Source organism: Mytilus edulis, chromosome 1, assembly GCF_963676685.1.
Source record: "Mytilus edulis chromosome 1, xbMytEdul2.2, whole genome shotgun sequence".
Taxonomy (NCBI): Eukaryota; Metazoa; Mollusca; class Bivalvia; order Mytilida; family Mytilidae; genus Mytilus; species Mytilus edulis.
The window spans coordinates 111,026,186-111,043,781 of record NC_092344.1 but is presented as its reverse complement, the minus strand read 5'-3'; the positions used below and the strand labels follow the sequence as shown (position 1 = coordinate 111,043,781).

The 17,596-nt window shown below is 32.8% G+C and overlaps 1 protein-coding gene across 1 annotated transcript; it reads right to left on the bottom strand.

The window, feature by feature from the left end:
* Positions 1-9,535: 9,535 nt before the first annotated feature.
* LOC139518181 (ribonucleoside-diphosphate reductase small chain-like) lies at positions 9,536-17,234 on the bottom strand. Its single transcript, XM_071309872.1, has 8 exons — positions 16,982-17,234; positions 16,350-16,406; positions 15,719-15,745; positions 14,837-15,112; positions 14,432-14,565; positions 11,566-11,794; positions 10,674-10,892; positions 9,536-10,143 (listed from the first exon to the last, which is right to left on the bottom strand). The coding sequence occupies exons 1-8, from the start codon at positions 17,060-17,062 to the stop codon at positions 9,988-9,990; spliced, it is 1,179 nt and encodes a 392-aa protein (XP_071165973.1). The 5' UTR covers positions 17,063-17,234; the 3' UTR covers positions 9,536-9,987.
* Positions 17,235-17,596: the final 362 nt, after the last annotated feature.

Below are 17,596 nucleotides of genomic sequence, written 5' to 3'. Positions count from 1 at the left end.
ATCATTGTTGAAATTATATTGAATGATTATGTCTCAAGAGTAAACATTTGTATGTTTTAATTTCTTTTTATGTTACGGTATTTGATTTCTGTTGTAACACAGTTTTCAACATAATCTTTGTTCTCTATGACCTTTCATTCTTTTATTGTACAAATGTATCTGTGATATTGTTTACCAAAGTTAGGTTTATGTATATTTATGTGCTTTTCTTGGCTTGTTATTTTAATTTGAAGACTATAACAGTGCTTTTCCATCATAAAATTATGCTAAATCACTTATTGACGAATTTTTCTTTCATAAGCTAACCTGGCCAATAAATCATCACATGGCATCCATCAGAAACATTTTTCCTGACCTTGAAAACCACTGGTCAACTTGTAGTCATAATCCTGACAAATCAAAATGACAACTAATGTTGAAAATAAAACATATTGGGGGAAATTACAGAAAAAAAATCTGAATGATCCTGTTAAAAACAAATTATCAGTAGTCAACATCCTTGTTAAAAGGATCTCGAAGTTAGGAACACCATTATGATTTGTAACCAAAAAAAATACCTCTGCCATGATGTTACTGCTTTAAAGAATTGAGTTAGCATTATCATTTGTTATTTAAAATCAGAGGACTATAAAAATAAAGATGAAATGGAGAATTAATTGTTGACCAAAAACTGCCAAGAATTTCATGATAAAAGTGTAACAATTAAATGTGATTTTTCAGGCAGAGAGCTTTTATTGTTTGCATATTTAAGGGAGTTGGCTTCTCAGTTTCATAATAATTAACTTTTCAAAACACTAGCATATCTTGATAAGGGATTAATAAAGGAATCAAAAGAGCAAAAAAATATATAGGTCACCGTGCTTGTTTTCGAGATATTAGCCATTGAAATTTTGGCGGGAAAATGTTTTCTCTTGATTTTTCATAGCTTTATCATTAACAAGTTGAAGTCCTCAAAAACTATTAAAAAATAATCAAAATTTTATAAGACTTTAACAGACAGCTTGTCATTATACATGTCAAAGAATTATAAAAAGAAAAATGGGGCTCACCGGACAAAATTTGTTAAGGCATTCAAATGGATAAAACCAGAGGATTCCGAAAATCTGACCAAAATTCCAAAACATGACAAGCGAGCTTCCTTAAAATTTTATCTCATATGATATCAAGTAAGTACTACCACATACATAAAAAAAAAAAACATTTCTAGTTCATATGGAAGGAATTTTAGAATTGATGACTTTTATAATTGTTTACCTGAATCAAATTGTGCACATTTTATACTATGGCCTCTACTTAAAGTAAAAGAGTTTGGCTTGTTTGTGTCCAAAAAACATCATGTCCTACTGGCACTATCACTGTGTATTCATATGTTCAATGAACAAAGAAATCTGAGTTCAAATCCTTATTTTGCATACTGGTGTGTTATAGAAAATTCACACCCCAATTATGACTCCATGAGTACTAAGTTCAAGTTGATGCAACCACAATTTTAGAGGGAAACTACCTTAGACTAACACTTTAATCATTCATTGGACAGAAAGACAGATGCATGGATAAGAAAATGTAATGCCTCCTTTTAACACCTTCAAACAAGATTAGTCCTTAATTTACTTTGACACATGATTCTCTGTAGTAACATGTGTGCTGAACACTAGTACTGTAAATTCAGAAATTAGTGTGTTTATTATTGCTATTTTTGAGAAAAATCCTGTTTAATTCAAATAAAAAATTTCACAAGGGGATCTTAAATTATTGCGATTATAACCCTGTTGTTTTTCGCAATAATTAAAATATCGAAATAATTTCTGAATTTACAGTATTATTCTTGTACAGGTGTTTTGCATTGATACATTAAGTGTTAAAACACCTGCATGGTCAGTCAGATTTAAGTTAAAGTCTTGCTGCAAACTACATTTAAATACTACAATTCTGTCAGAAACACAACACCACAGATTGCTGCAACATTCATATCCCTACAAATGGTTTTATGAATGAATTTTCTTTCAGTCATAGAGTAACCACGAGATGAAGCTGGTCAGTCATCCTTTTTAGCTCACCTGTCCCGAAGGGACAAGTGAGCTTATGCCATCACTTGGCGTCCGTCGTCTGTCGTCGTAAACTATTTCAAGAATCTTCTCCTCTGAAACTACTGGGCCAAATACTTTCAAACTTTAACTGAATGTTCCTTAGGGTATCTAATTTATAAATTGTATCCGAAGTTTTGATCTATCAACAAACATGGTCGCCATTGCTAAAAATAGAACATAGGGGTCAAATGCAGTTTTTGGCTTATAACTCAAAAACCAAAGCATTTAGAGCAAATCTGACGTTGGGTAATATTGTTTATCAGGTCAAGATCTATCTGCCCTGCAATTTTCAGATGAATCAGACAACCCGTTGTTGGGTTGCTGCCCCTGAATTGGTAATTTTAAGGAAATTTTGCTGTTTTTGGTTATTATCTTGAATATTATTATAGATAGAGATAAACTGTAAACAGGAATAATGTTCAGCAAAGTAAGATTTACAAATAAGTCAACATGACGGAAATGGTCAGTTGACCCCTTTAGGAGTTATTGCCCTTTATAGTCAATTTTTAACCATTTTTCGTAAATCTTAGTAATCTTTTACAAAAATCTTCTCCTCTGAAACTACTGGGCCAAATACTTCCAAACTTTAATTGAATGTTCCTTAGGGTATCTAGTTTGTAAATTGTATCCGAAGTTATGATCTATCAACAAACATGGTCGCCATTGCTAAAAATAGAACATATAGGGTCAAATGCAGTTTTTGGCTTATAACTCAAAAACCAAAGCATTTAGAGCAAATCTGACATGGGGTAATATTGTTTATCAGGTCAAGATCTATCTGCCCTGAAATTTTCAGATGAATCAGACAACCTGTTGTTGGGTTGCTGCCCCTGAATTGGTAATTTTAAGGAAATTTTGCTGTTTTTTGTTATTATCTTGAATATTATTATAGATACAGATAAACTGTAAACAGGAATAATGTTCAGCAAAGTAAGATTTACAAATAAGTCAACATGACGGAAATGGTCAGTTGACCCCTTTAGGAGTTATTGCCCTTTATAGTCAATTTTTAACCATTTTTCGTAAATCTTAGTAATCTTTTACAAAAATCTTCTCCTCTGAAACTACTGGGCCAAATACTTCCAAACTTTAACTGAATGTTCCTTAGGGTATCTAGTTTGTAAATTGTATCCGAAGTTATGATCTATCAACAAACATGGTCGCCATTGATAAAAATAGAACATAGGGGTCAAATGCAGTTTTTGGCTTATAACTCAAAAACCAAAGCATTTAGAGCAAATCTGACGTGGGTAATATTGTTTATCAGTTCAAGATCTATCTGCCCTGAAATTTTCAGATGAATTAGACAACCTGTTGTTGGGTTGCTGCCCCTGAATTGATAATTTTAAGGAAATTTTGCTGTTTTTGTTTATTATCTTGAATATAATTATAGATAGAAATAAACTGTAATTAGCAATAATGTTCAGCAAAGTAAGATCTTCAATTAAGTCAATTTGACCAAAATTGTCAATTGACCCCTTAATGAGTTATTGCCCTTTAAAGACTTTTTTCACAATTTGTTCATCATGTTGACTTACTTTAAAAAATCTTCTCCTTTGAAACTGCTGAATCAATTTCAGCCAAACTTAGGCTAAATGAGTTTCAGAGTATCTAGTATAAATTTTATATTTTATTTCCTTGTATGTCAAGAAACACAACTCCTATGGCTAAAATAGAACATAGGAGAAAATGATTATTTTTTTTGGCTTTTGAAGAAAATAGGACGATCCAAAAAACATTTAAATAAATTGAAAAGCCAAAATAATCATTGATGAGAGATTTAACCAAAAGAATTAAGGTGAGCGATTCAGGCTCTTGAGAGCCTCTTGTTTGTCAAGACTGCAACTTCTGTCGCCTAAGAAGAGTGATACCGTGGGTAGTGGCTGCATTAACAAACTTCCTAATAGCTTAATATTTTAGAAGGTAGACGACCTGGATCCTTCATATTTTGAGTATAGATGCATAATGTTATGAATGTCATTTTCATGGTTCAGTGACTACTTTAAAATCAAGTTTTTTAGTATTCTTAATTTTTCTCTTATTAGTATAAGTTGTAGGATAACCGTATTTGAAATGTGCATACCTTGCAAGATCCGCAAGATAGTAAGGGAGTTTTCAATTAACTTCAACCTCATTTCATGAATCAGTGACCAAGGTTAAGTTTTCATCGTCAAGATTTTTATAGATCAATAAAAAATTAGGTTACGGTCAGATAAATCCTGTTAGACAGACATATATACATTTGTACCTTACAATATTCTATACACCAAATATTGTTGAATTTTCAAAGGGTATTTTGAAAACATACCAAAACTAAAAAAAAATAATGAACCAATGAGTCATGAAAATGAGGTCAATTATTACCTTCAAAAAATATAAAGCCAATTTATAACAGACTAAAACACAAGTGCACACACTGAAATGTCTTGCCTTCTTTATTAACCTTTGATATTATGTTGAGTCCTAAATATAAGACTTTACTTCAATCATCACATAAACATAACATGATCCAAATGAGGTCAAGGTCATTGACTTATATGCTTATAGAATCATACTTAACCAAGAAAACTAAACATTGACCAATGAACCATGAAAATGAGGTCAAGGTCATATGAACAATGAAATGCAGACATGTACATCTTACAATCCTTCGATACAACAAATATAGTCTACCTATTGCTTATAATTTTTAAGAAATAGACCAAAACACAAAAACTTTACACTGAGCAATGAACCTTGATGAGGTCAAGGACAAATAATTCCTGCTTCAGGTATATCATAAAATATTTACCTGCAACAATTATAGATGATTTAGATAAAATACAAAAACTTTAACTATAACCACTGAACCATAAAAATGAGGTCAAGGTCAGACAACACCTGCCAGTTGGACATGCACACCTTACAATCATTCCATACACCAAATATAGTAGACCTATTGCATACAGTATTAAAAAAACCAGAACAAAACACAAAAATAACTATACCCAATGAACCATGAGAATTAGGTCAAGGTCAGAAAACACCTGCCAGCAGGACATGTACACCTTACAATCATTCCATACACCAAATATAGTAGACCTATTCCATACAGTATTAAAACAAGAATGTGTCCACAGTAAACGGATGCCCCACTGGCACTATCATTTTCTATGTTTAGTGGACCATGAAATTAGAATAAATTCTCTAATTTGGCATTAAAATTAGAATGATCTTATCAAAGGGAACATGTATACTAAGTTTCAAGTTGATTGGACTTCTACTTCATCAAAAACTACCTTGACCAAAAACTTTAACCTGAAATTTGCACTATCATTTTCTATGTTCAGTGAACCATAAATTTGGGGTCAAAACTCTAATTTGGCATTACAATTAGAAAGATCATATCATAGGGCACATGTATACTAAGTTTCAAGTTGATTGGACTTCAACTTCATCAAAAACTACCTTGACCAAAAACTTTAACCTGAAGCGGGACAGACGGACGAATGGACAGACGGACGCAGACCAGAAAACATAATGCCCCTCTACTATCGTAGGTGGGGCATAAAAAGCAAAACAAAACACAAAAATAACTATACCTACTGAACCATGAGAATGAGGTCAAGGTCAGACAACACCTGCCAGCAGGACATGTACACCTTATATCCTTCCATACACCAAATATACAAAACCTATGGCTTATAATATTCGAGATATAGACTCAACCATAAAATTTTAACCTTGTTCACTGATCCTGAAATAAGGTTGAGGTAAAGTGAACTGTCTGACAGGCATTAGGACCTTACAAGGTACGCAGATATCAGATATGGTTTTCTTATTGCTCATAAGAGAGAAAATAAGTGACAAAAAAAACTTATGCCCCACCTACGATAGTAGAGGGGCATTATATTTTCTGGTCTGTGGGTCCGTTTGTTCGTCTGTCCCGCTTCAGGTTAAAGTTATTGGTCAAGGTAGTTTTTAATGAAGTTGAAGTCCAATCGACTTCAAACTTAGTACACATGTTCCCTATGATATGATCTTTCTAATTTTAATGTCAAATTAAGAGTTTTTACCCCAAAGTCACAGTCCACTGAACATAGAAAATTATAGTGCGAGTGGGGCATTCCTATACTGGGGACACATTCTTGTTTAGTAGTCACTTAACCATGAAAATGATGTCCAGGATAATGGGATATGTGACAGACGGAAACTTCATTAAAGAAGCATATACAAAGTATGAAGCAACCAGGTGTTCCAATTTTTAAATATAAAGCTTTTTAGAAGTTAGTCAACACAGATGCCAGATCACTTTTCCCATGTTCAGCTTTCAGTAACTAAATTCCCCAGCTTGACTTAAACTTAACATGGTCCATTGAACCATGAAAATGAGGTCAAGGTCAAATAAAACCTGCTACTCCACCATTCTATACACCAAAGTCAAGTTGTGTTACTTATAATAATTACATGCTAAAATAATACTTCATGGAGTTTCTGTACCATGAAAATGGACATGTGGCAGAATGAAACTGGTTTCATAAGGTCTCTTCAAACATGGACTTATTACCTGGTTATTCAATGCTCATCATATTGAACATAACTAGTCCACTAGGTAAAAATAAAGCATATCCCTGGTTTGACATCCCCAAGGGCCAATTACTTTTAGTAATCACCAAAGTTTGTGGTTTCTCATCCTGTATCAACTTTTCTTAAAAAATCCCTGAAAACGTTTGTTCAATTTTATTGCGTTTTAACCCTCAAATGTTATCCCTAATCATAAATCTATCTTGGCCAAATCTTTAAACTTGCAGCTTACAAGGCATATAAAATCCAAGCGTTTTGCTACTTATACTTTTCAATTTTGTTATTAACTATATTCTTCCACAGATCATCAGAATGAAAAGGTGAATCCAAACTGTCAATAAAATTGAACAAACATTTTAAGGAAATTTGGTTTACCATTGGTATGTTTTTTTCAAGTTTGTTAAATATTGTACATGGATAGCAAAAGTAAACTAGTATATTTAGTGTATGGAATGATTGTTGGGTGAATATTCTGTCTGGCTAGGTTAACCTTCATCTCTTTTTCGTGTTCTTTTTAAAATCAATGTTGATTATATTGTTCAGATTTCTTTGATGCCAGTAATAAAAACTAGAGGCTCTAAAGAGCCTGTGTCGCTCACCTTGGTCTATGTGCATATTAAACAAAGGACACAAATGGATTCATGACAAAATTGTATTTTGGTGATGGTGATGTGTTTGAAGTTCTTTCTTTACTGAACGATTTTGCTTCTTACAATTATATCTATAATGAACTTTGCCCATTAGTAACAGAGAACTATATTTGGTAAAAATTTACATAAATTTACCAAATTAATGAAAATTGGTAAAAATTGACTATAAAGGGCAATAACTCCTTAAGGGGTCAACTGACCATTTTGGTCATGTTGACTTATTTGTAGATCTTACTTTGCTGAACATTATTGCTGTTTACAATTTATCTCTATCTATAATAATATTCAAGATAATAACCAAAAACAGCAAAATTTCCTCAAAATTACCAACTCAGGGGCAGCAACCCAACAACCGATTGACCAATTCATCTGAAAATTTCAGGGCAGATAGATCTTGACCTGATAAACATTTTTATTCATGTCAGATTTCCTCAAAATGCTTTGGTTTTTGAGTTATAAGCCAAAAACTGCATTTTACACCTATGTTCTATTTTTAGCTGTGGCGGCCATCTTGGTTGGTTGACCAGGTCATGCCACACATTTTTTAAACTAGATACCCCAAAGATGATTGTGGCCAAGTTTGGATTAATTTGGCCCAGTAGTTTCAGAGGAGAAGATTTTTGTAAAAGATTACTTTAATTTACGAAAAATGGTTAAAAATTGACTATAAAGGGCAATAACTCCTAAACGGGTCAACTGACCATTTTGGTCATGTTGACTAATTTGTAGATCTTACTTTGCTGAACATTATTGCTGTTTACAGTTTATCTCTATCTATAATAATATTCAAGATAATAACCAAAAACAGCAAAATATCCTCAAAATTACCAATTCAGGGGCAGCAACCCAACAACCGATTGACCGATAAATCTGAAAATTTCAGGCCAGATAGATCTTGACCTGATAAACATTTTTATCCCATGTCAGATTTCCTCAAAATGCTTTGGTTTTTGAGTTATAAGCCAAAAACTGCATTTTACCCCTTTGTTCTATTTTTAGCCGTGGCGGCCATCTTGGTTGGTTGACCAGGTCATGCCACACATTTTTTAAACTAGATACCCCAAAGATGATTGTGGCCAAGTTTAGATTAATTTGGCCCAGTAGTTTCAGAGGAGAAGATTTTTGTAAAAGATTACTTTAATTAACGAAAAATGGTTAAAAATTGACTATAAAGGGAAATAACTCCTAAACGGGTCAACTGACCATTTTGGTCATGTTGACTTATTTGTAGATCTTACTTTGCTGAACATTATTGCTGTTTACAGTTTACCTCTATCTATAATAATATTCAAGATAATAACCAAAAACAGCAAAATTTCCTCAAAATTACCAATTCAGGGGCAGCAACCCAACAACCGATTGACCGATTCATCTGAAAATTTCAGGGCAGATAGATCTTGACCTGATTAACATTTTTACCCCATGTCAGATTTGCTCTAAATGCTTTGGTTTTTGAGTTATAAGCCAAAAACTGCATTTTACCCCTATGTTCTATTTTTAGCCGTGGCGGCCATCTTGGTTGGTTGACCGGGTCACGCCACACATTTTTTAAACTAGATACCCCAATGATGATTGTGGCCAAGTTTAGTTTGATTTGGCCCAGTAGTTTCAGAGGAGAAGATTTTTGTAAAAGTTTACGACGACGGACGACGGACGACGACGGACGACGGACGACGACGGACGACGACGACGGACGCCGGACGCAAAGTGATGGGAATAGCTCACTTGGCCCTTCGGGCCAGGTGAGCTAAAAATCTTATCAAAGATGGGTGAATAGCAAAATCCAATCAAAAAACAAAAGTTCTCGACATTCCTCAAAAATGTAAAACGGCAACCCTCATCATATAAAGAAATAGAGGGACACAAATTTCGTCGACAAGAGACTATTCTTATTGGGTACTGACATATCGAAATGGTTCTATTACTTGAAGAATATAATGGAAGACCTTTGAGAGTTGATCCTATTCAATTAAATTTGATCACATTCTCCATATTCAGGACCTTTTTGACGTTCTACATTGCAAGACTATGTTGCCACCTCAAGTATGTATTCCACAAAGCTGGTATAACCCAGAGTTTAATCAGAAACTTGATTTAGTAAACTTTAATGCCAACTAATTCTTATAGTTTAATTTTTTTCCCCACATTTTTCTATTGTACAATTGACAGCTTCCATGATTCTTTTGGTGTCTTTGTTGTTTTCTGTATTATTGATTCTTATTGAAAAATAAAAACTTTTAATACATAATAATTTATTACAAAATTAAATAGAACAATATTTATAAAAGACAATATGGCACACATACACATTCATATCTATCGCTACATTCAAGTCATTCATACTAAAACCTTAAACTATTTGATGTTTTACACTACCTAAAAAAATTGCACTTTAAAACTTGGAGGCATATTTTAAATCATTCTCAAATTATAATGTTTAAAATAAGAAAAGAAAAATAAAATGGCATGAATTTGATTTTAAAATATTATAAAATAATGAAACAAAATGTTTAAAAGATACACAAATTAAAATACAAACTTAACTTCTGTATATCATGTTTTGCTAAAAATTATAAAAAAAAATATCATTGGGATAAGAGTATGTTTGATCTTGTCAATTTCTAAAAAAAACTTTAAATGGAGACCTGATAAAATATTTGAACAACAATGAGATCTAATGAAAGCATTTAAAAATCAGCATCCAATGTAAATGAATGGGTATCGCCTCCTCCTGACATGACACCCATCTTTTGATATTCTCCTACTCTTTTCTCAAAAAAGTTCGTTTTTCCTTCTAGTGAGATCTGTTCCATAAAGTCAAATGGATTTTCTACATTGTATATCTGAAATTAACACAAGCCATTATTAAAACATGTAATTTGGAAATGAAAATAAAGTAAGGCTGTGCCTCCAAGAGTGTTTTTGTAATTGATTGTTGGTTTATACTTAATGTCTAGTGGCAAATTTTTCATGCATGTTCAGGATGATTTTTTTAATGATGGGAAGTTGACTGCCCATGGCAAAGGGAATAGAATAGTCACCGGTTTAAATGTATGGTCTTTTATGTTATCAGTAAAATGATTATGGATCATTTTAAAATTAAATTTTATTTTTATTTGCACTGCAATAATGGACTTCCAAATCTGCAGTTTTTGCAAATACAAAAAAAAAGTATTCCCCATTTTAGTATCCTTGTTTCAATATACATTCAAGCCCATTAGGCCACCACTGGAATTCGTGGACACGACTTTTGGCCCATTGATCCAAATATAGTTTTTCAGCCGATTGTAAAAGTAAATATCTGATTAATCTTATAGTTATTATCTAATTGATTTAGTCTTGAGATAACAAGGAAGATGTTTAGATAACATACTTTTTCACAGTGCAGTTCAAGAAGAAGTCTATCAGCTACAAATTCAATATACTGTTTCATCAGAGTACAATTCATTCCAATGAGGTTACATGGCAAGGCTTCTGTGAGGAATTCCTGTTCAATCTGTACAGCATCTTTAATTATCTCGTAAATTCTCGACTGTGGCAGTTTGTTGACTAGATGGTTGTACATTAGGCAGGCAAAATCACAGTGAAGTCCCTATGAGAAAATAAAAAGTTTCAATTAAAATTTGAATGATTTTTTTTTTATAAATGTCCCCACCAGTAACGATCATTAATATATTCCAAGGGCAGTAATTCTTTCAATTGCAGGTCAACAGGAAAACTACCAGACAAAATGTAATAATCAGAATGATTCTCAGTCTTCAATGTCAAATCTTCTAGTCTACAATACAGGTCATAAATAAGTTTCATACTATTCTTTTGCTGTTGTTGCTTTATATAGACAAAATCTAAAATTAAATGTTTTCTCAATGTCTAATCTCATTATGCAACACAGTAAATAGTGTATGCAGGAGAAATATTTGAGATTTTTTATATGCATGTCTTATGGTCCAGATCAAAAAAATTTCAGACGAAGAAAGGAATTAGCTTCTATATAAAAAAACATCTAGTAGGTGAAATTTTGTGGACGTGTCAAGCAGATCAGAAGCAGTCCCAGACATGAGAATCCATATACCGACTGCTTTTGGTAGAGTGGATGTAGCATTTTTTGTAGACATCAAGCTACAAATAGATATTGAGACAGGACACTATGTTCTGTCTTGCTGTACCTGTTTCAGTATGATTTTTAGAAAAGTTGAAATACAAGAGCAGTACATTTAAGCTACCAAGGTGAAGTTAGATGTAAATATATTCTTATCTATTCTTACCTCATCTCTGCTGATGAGTTCATTGCTGAATGTGAGACCAGGCATAATTCCTCTCTTTTTCAACCAGAATATTGCTGCAAAACTGCCAGAGAAAAATATCCCTTCAACAGCTGCAAAGGCAACAACTCTTTCTGCATATGATGCATTTGTTTCATTTATCCATTTTAAGGCCCAGTCTGCCTTCTTTTTCACACATGGTAAAGTCTCAATAGCATTGAATAGATAATCCCTACAAATACAACATTCATAAATTAAGTCTTTTTAAGAAATCAAAATAAATATCCTTCATGAAAAAAGCTTAAAAGTTTGATCTTGGAAAGCCCTACACTCCAAATAAATAAGGTTCATTGAAAAATTTTGTAATATGCCTATTTATTTTAAAGTTCTGAAACTTAAAACCAAACATAGCCTTGTCATTACTTCGTGAAAGTGTAACCTTTCAACTAGAGGCTCTAAAGAGCCTGTGTCGCTCACCTTGGTCTATGTGCATATTAAACAAAGGACACAAATGGATTCATGACAAAATTGTATTTTGGTGATGGTGATGTGTTTGAAGTTCTTACTTTACTGAACGTTCTTGCTTCTTACAATTATATCTATAATGAACTTTGCCCATTAGTAACAGAGAAAAATATTTGGTAAAAATTTACATAAATTTACCAAATTAATGAAAATTGTTAAAAATTGACAATAAAGGGCAATAACTCCTTAAGGGGTCAATTGACCATTTAGGTCATGTTGACTTATTTGTAGATCTTACTTTGATGAACATTATCGCTGTTTACAGTTTATCGCTATCTATAATAGTACTCAAGATATAACCAAAAACAGCAAAATTTCTTTAAAAATTACCAATTGGAGGGCAGCAACCCAACAACCGGTTGTCCAATTCATTTGAATATTTCAGGGCAGATATATATTGACTTGATTAACAATTTAACTCCTTGTCAGATTTCCTCTAAATGATTTGGTTTCAGAGTTATAAGCAAAAAACTACATTTTACTCCTGTTCTATTTTTAGCCGTGGTTGCCATCTTGGTTGGATGGCCGGGTCATCGGACATATTTTTCAAACAAGGTACCTCAAAGATGATTGTGGCCAAGTTTGAATTAATTTGGCCCAGTAGTTTCAGAGGAGAAAATTTTTGTAAAAGATAACTAAGATTTACGAAAAATGGTTAAAAATTTTACTATAAAGGGCAATAACTCCTAAAGGGGTCAACTGACCATTTCGGTCATGTTGACTTATTTGTTAATCTTACTTTGATGAACATTATTGCTGTTTACAGTTTATCTCTATCTATAATAATATTCAAGATAATAACCAAAAACAGCAAAATTTCCTCAAAATTACCAATTCAGGGGCAGCAACCCAACAACGGACTGACCAATTCATCTGAAAATTTCAGGGCAGATAGATCTTGACCTGATAAACATTTTTACCCCATGTCAGATTTCCTCTAAATGTTTTATTTTTTGAGTTATAAGCCAAAAACTGCATTTTCCCCCTATGTTCTATTTTTAGCCATGGCGGCCATCTTGGTTGGTTGACCGGGTCACGCCACACATTTTTTAAACTAGATACCCCAAAGATGATTGTGGCCAACTTTGGATTAATTTGGCCCATCAGTTTCAGAGGAGAAGATTTTTGTAAAAGATTACTTAGATTTATGAAAAATGGTTAAAAATTGACTATAAAGGGCAACAACTCCTTAAGGGGTCAATTGACCATTTCGGTCATGTTGACTTATTTGTAAATCTAACTTTGTTGAACATTATTGCTGTTTATAGTTTATCTCTATCTATAATAATATTCAAGATAATAACCAAAAATGGCAAAATTTCCTCAAAATTACCAATTCAGGGGCAGCAACCCAACAACAGGTTGACCGATTCATCTGAAAATTTCAGGACAGATAGATCTTGACCTGATAAACATTTTTACCCCATATCAGATTTCCTCTAAATGCTTTGGTTTTTGAGTTATAAGCCAAAAACTGCATTTTACCCCTATGTTCTATTTTTAGCCGTGGCAGCCATCTTGGTTGGTTGACCGGGTCACGCCACACATTTTTTAAACTAGATACCCCAAAGATGATTGTGGCCAAGTTTGGATTAATTTGGCCCGTTAGTTTCAGAGGAGAAGATTTTTGTAAAAGATTACTTAGATTTATGAAAAATGGTTAAAAATTGACTATAAAGGGCAATAACTCCTAAAGGGGTCAACTGACCATTTCGGTCATGTTGACTTATTTGTAAATCTAACTTTGCCGAACATTATTGCTGTTTACAGTTTATCTCTATCTATAATAATATTCAAGATAATAACCAAAAACAGCAAAATTTCCTCAAAATTACCAATTCAGGGGCAGCAACCCAACAACGGACTGACCAATTCATCTGAAAATTTCAGGGCAGATAGATCTTGACCTGATAAACATTTTTACCCCATGTCAGATTTCCTCTAAATGCTTTGGTTTTTGAGTTATAAGCGAAAAACTGCATTTTACCCCTATGTTCTATTTTTAGCCATGGCGGCCATCTTGGTTGGTTGGCCGGGTCACGCCACACATTTTTTAAACTAGATACCCCAATGATGATTGTGGCCAAGTTTGGTTAAAATTGGCCCAGTAGTTTCAGAGGAGAAGATTTTTGTAAAAGTTAACGATGACGGACGACGACGACGACGACGGACGACGGACGCCAAGTGATGGGAAAAGCTCACTTGGCCCTTCGGGCCAGGTGAGCTAAAAATATCAGTGATTTACATTTTTACACCTATTATGCCACAACAGCCATATTTTACTCAAATGTGTTGAAACAAAATAGTTAAAAAAATCAAATCCAAAAGGAAACCATATCTTTACCTCTCTTTTGGATCCTTAATGTATGTATCAATTAACAAGCTGTACATTTCAGAATGAATGTTCTCCATTGCTATCTGGAATCCATAGAAACACCTCGCCTCTGTAGCTTGAACTTCCTTACTGAATCTTTCTACCTGGAAAGTTTTTAAAAAAAACTTTATAAATTTGTTATATCCAAAATTATACAATATTCAAGTGCCAATAAATAGTTGTCTTGCAATAACATGACTTAAATTAAATTAAAAAAGTGTTCTAATGTATCCCATATTTAATTTAAATTTAATACATTTGGTTTTTCACAATAATCCTACAGAAATGAATGTAAATGTGATACAGCTTTATTATGTTGACAAGTATATTATAAACAATTCGAAAAAAGTCTTAAATCTTTTAACAAAAACATACCAAGTTTTCATTCACAATGCCATCACTAGCTGCAAAGAAAGCCAGGATATGTGAAATAAAATGTTTCTCATCATCTTTCAGAGCATCCCAGTGAATGAGATCTTTTGATAAATCAACTTCTTCAGCTGTCCAGAAGGAGGCTTCCGCTTTCTTGTACATTTTCCAAATGTCATGATACTCAATGGGGAAGACAACAAATCGTCTAGGATTATCCTTCAACAATGGCTCTTCTTCCTCAGTTTTCTTCATGATCACTGGCTTTGTAGGCTTTATAATCTTGAAATAAAACAACAAAATCATGAAAGACCAAAACTGTTGCAGTAAATTGGTATTGACATGTTTTCCTCAGTTTAAAATATGAAAGATAAAAAAAAACAAAAAAAACAAGAATGTGTCACAATTTGAAATGATAGTCCCATCACACTACCCTGGCAGTTGAAGAATATATCATTTGTAATGTATTGTCATTGAAAATTTTGAATACTTATAAAGATCACACACATTTAACACAAACACCATGTTTTTGTGTCCAACGCAAGAATCTAGACCAAAGCATTTAAACCCGCTGTATTTGTTTGGACCTGTCCTTACCCAAAAACCTGATGTTCATTAGTTTTTTTTCTTGATCATGATGTGGTTTGCAAGTCTTTTTTGGTTCTTATATAAATAAGACCATTGTTTTTCCCATTTGGATGGTTTTGCACTAGTCATTTTTGGCCCTTAAATTTGTTACAGCTTGCTGTTTAGTGTAACTTTAATGATTCTTCAAATTTTTCTTAGGAATGTATTTCAAAAATCGACAAGACAGAAAATATTTTAACCAGACGATGTCAAATTGCTGAAGTCCTGTGCCAATTTCTATGAAGGGAAATGAATTCTTACCTCATTTTGTTGAACATTGATTAAATTCTGAAAAAGAAAAACATATACAATTAAACTCATCATATATACCAGTTTTAAATTTTGTATTCGCACTAGACCTGAGTTTCGACTACAAAAGACTCATCAGTGACGCTTGAATCCAAAACTAGAGGCTCTAAAAAGCCTGTGTCGCTAACCTTGGTTTTGGTTAGTTAACAGGGTCATCATACACATTTTTTACTAGATACCCTAGTGATGAGTGTGGCCAAGTTTGGTTAAATTTGGCCCAGTAGTTAAAGATTAGATTTTTGTAAAATTTAACGACAGACGATGGACGCCAAGTGATGAGAAAAGCCCTTTTGGCCAGGTGAGCTTAAAAGGCCAAATAAAGTATGAAGTTGAAGAGCATTGAGGACCAAAATTCCTAAAAGTTTTGCCAAATACAGCTACAGTAATCTATTCCTGTCATCATGGTCATAGAAGACATCAAAATTGAACTTTGGTTAATTTCAGAACATTACAAAATAAAAAGCTATTAACCTTTTTTCTAGATTCAATTGTCAGACTGAAATTTTATCTACTATTGATTCAGTAAGAACCATGCCCAAATTTGTTGAAAAAGCTTACTTTGTATATGTCAAATTACAAATACCTGTTTTTGACTGTCTCCAAGTACTTTGACTTTTCTGTTTGAATGATTTACTGGAACCTGAAATGTTAATTCCAAACATTTGTATGTAATCCAAACAAAATTTTATGACATACATGTACATAAATTCATAATCTTCATGTTATATACATGTAACATAGAGTTTAATATTTCATCACTAAAATTAATAGTCAAGAATTGGGACATTTCACACCCAGACGCGATAAACTTCCAAACCCGATTTTGGCCATGAATATTCGGTTAAAAACAATTTCCCAAACCATCAACACATATATGTGTACATTCTATATAATTTAATAAATTAAAAGCAGAGAATTAATAATAAAAAAAAGAAATAACCACAAAATTAACTTCAAATGCAGAAGAATGATCATGATGCAACAGTAAAGTATTATTTCGTGGCATAAACTGATAAAGGGCGCTTTGAACATCCCGATACACTTCAGTGAACTTGGTTAATAATTTCAAAAACACGGGAAGCACGGACGGCGCCAAAATTGTACTAAACTGTTAGCTAGCCAGTTCTTCGAATGATGAACAGAAAAAGATATCATCACATTAAACTTTATGAACTTACATAAAAATACAATATCAAACTGATAAAAAAAACTTACCTCATTTTCGTCGTTTATTTTTGTTTGTTTCATTCTTGAGTTAAGTTCCTGCATTTTTCTTGGTGACTGAACGGACGTCATGTTTTCAAGTATAAAATTATAATTGTAAAATTAATAAAACTTTTTAAAATGTTAAGACTTTTTTTTGTTTTTTAAGAAATATTTTGTCGTTCGTCCAATTCAGTATTCAGCCAAACAATGATATTGTATATTCCGCGAAAACGCTTCATAATCTGGCGCTAACTTTTAGGTCAGCCAATGAAATCATAGCTGGGCAAACCAAATGTAGAAAGGGGGTGTCAGGATGGAATATATCCTTATGTAATTTTTTATTTATGTAATTAAAGTAAAAAGATTGCCCCAGGGAACAAAATTCCAAATAAAAACAATATGATTATCACATGTAAGGAAGAATAATCCCCTTTTTACTGAATTAGCATTTCATCATTGATATTAATGCTATCAGTCCCCTTTCCCAATAGTTTTTACCTTAGCAACAACAAATAAAAATTACTACGCTTGTTAAAGTAAATAAACCGAAAACATCGGTTTTTACACAAATATTTGATTAGATTACTTTTTAAAACTTTCTTTTTATACCATGAATGAATTATA

Bases quoted from the DNA above. Each gene is read 5' to 3' on its own strand.
- LOC139518181 (XM_071309872.1), bottom strand. From the start codon at position 17,062: ATGACGTCCGTTCAGTCACCAAGAAAAATGCAGGAACTTAACTCAAGA. The intron at 16,407-16,981 runs GTAAGTTTTTTT...TTAACATTTCAG, and splicing joins AAATAAACGACGAAAATGAG to GTTCCAGTAAATCATTCAAA. The intron at 10,144-10,673 runs GTATGTTATCTA...TGTTAATTTCAG, and splicing joins TTGAACTGCACTGTGAAAAA to ATATACAATGTAGAAAATCC.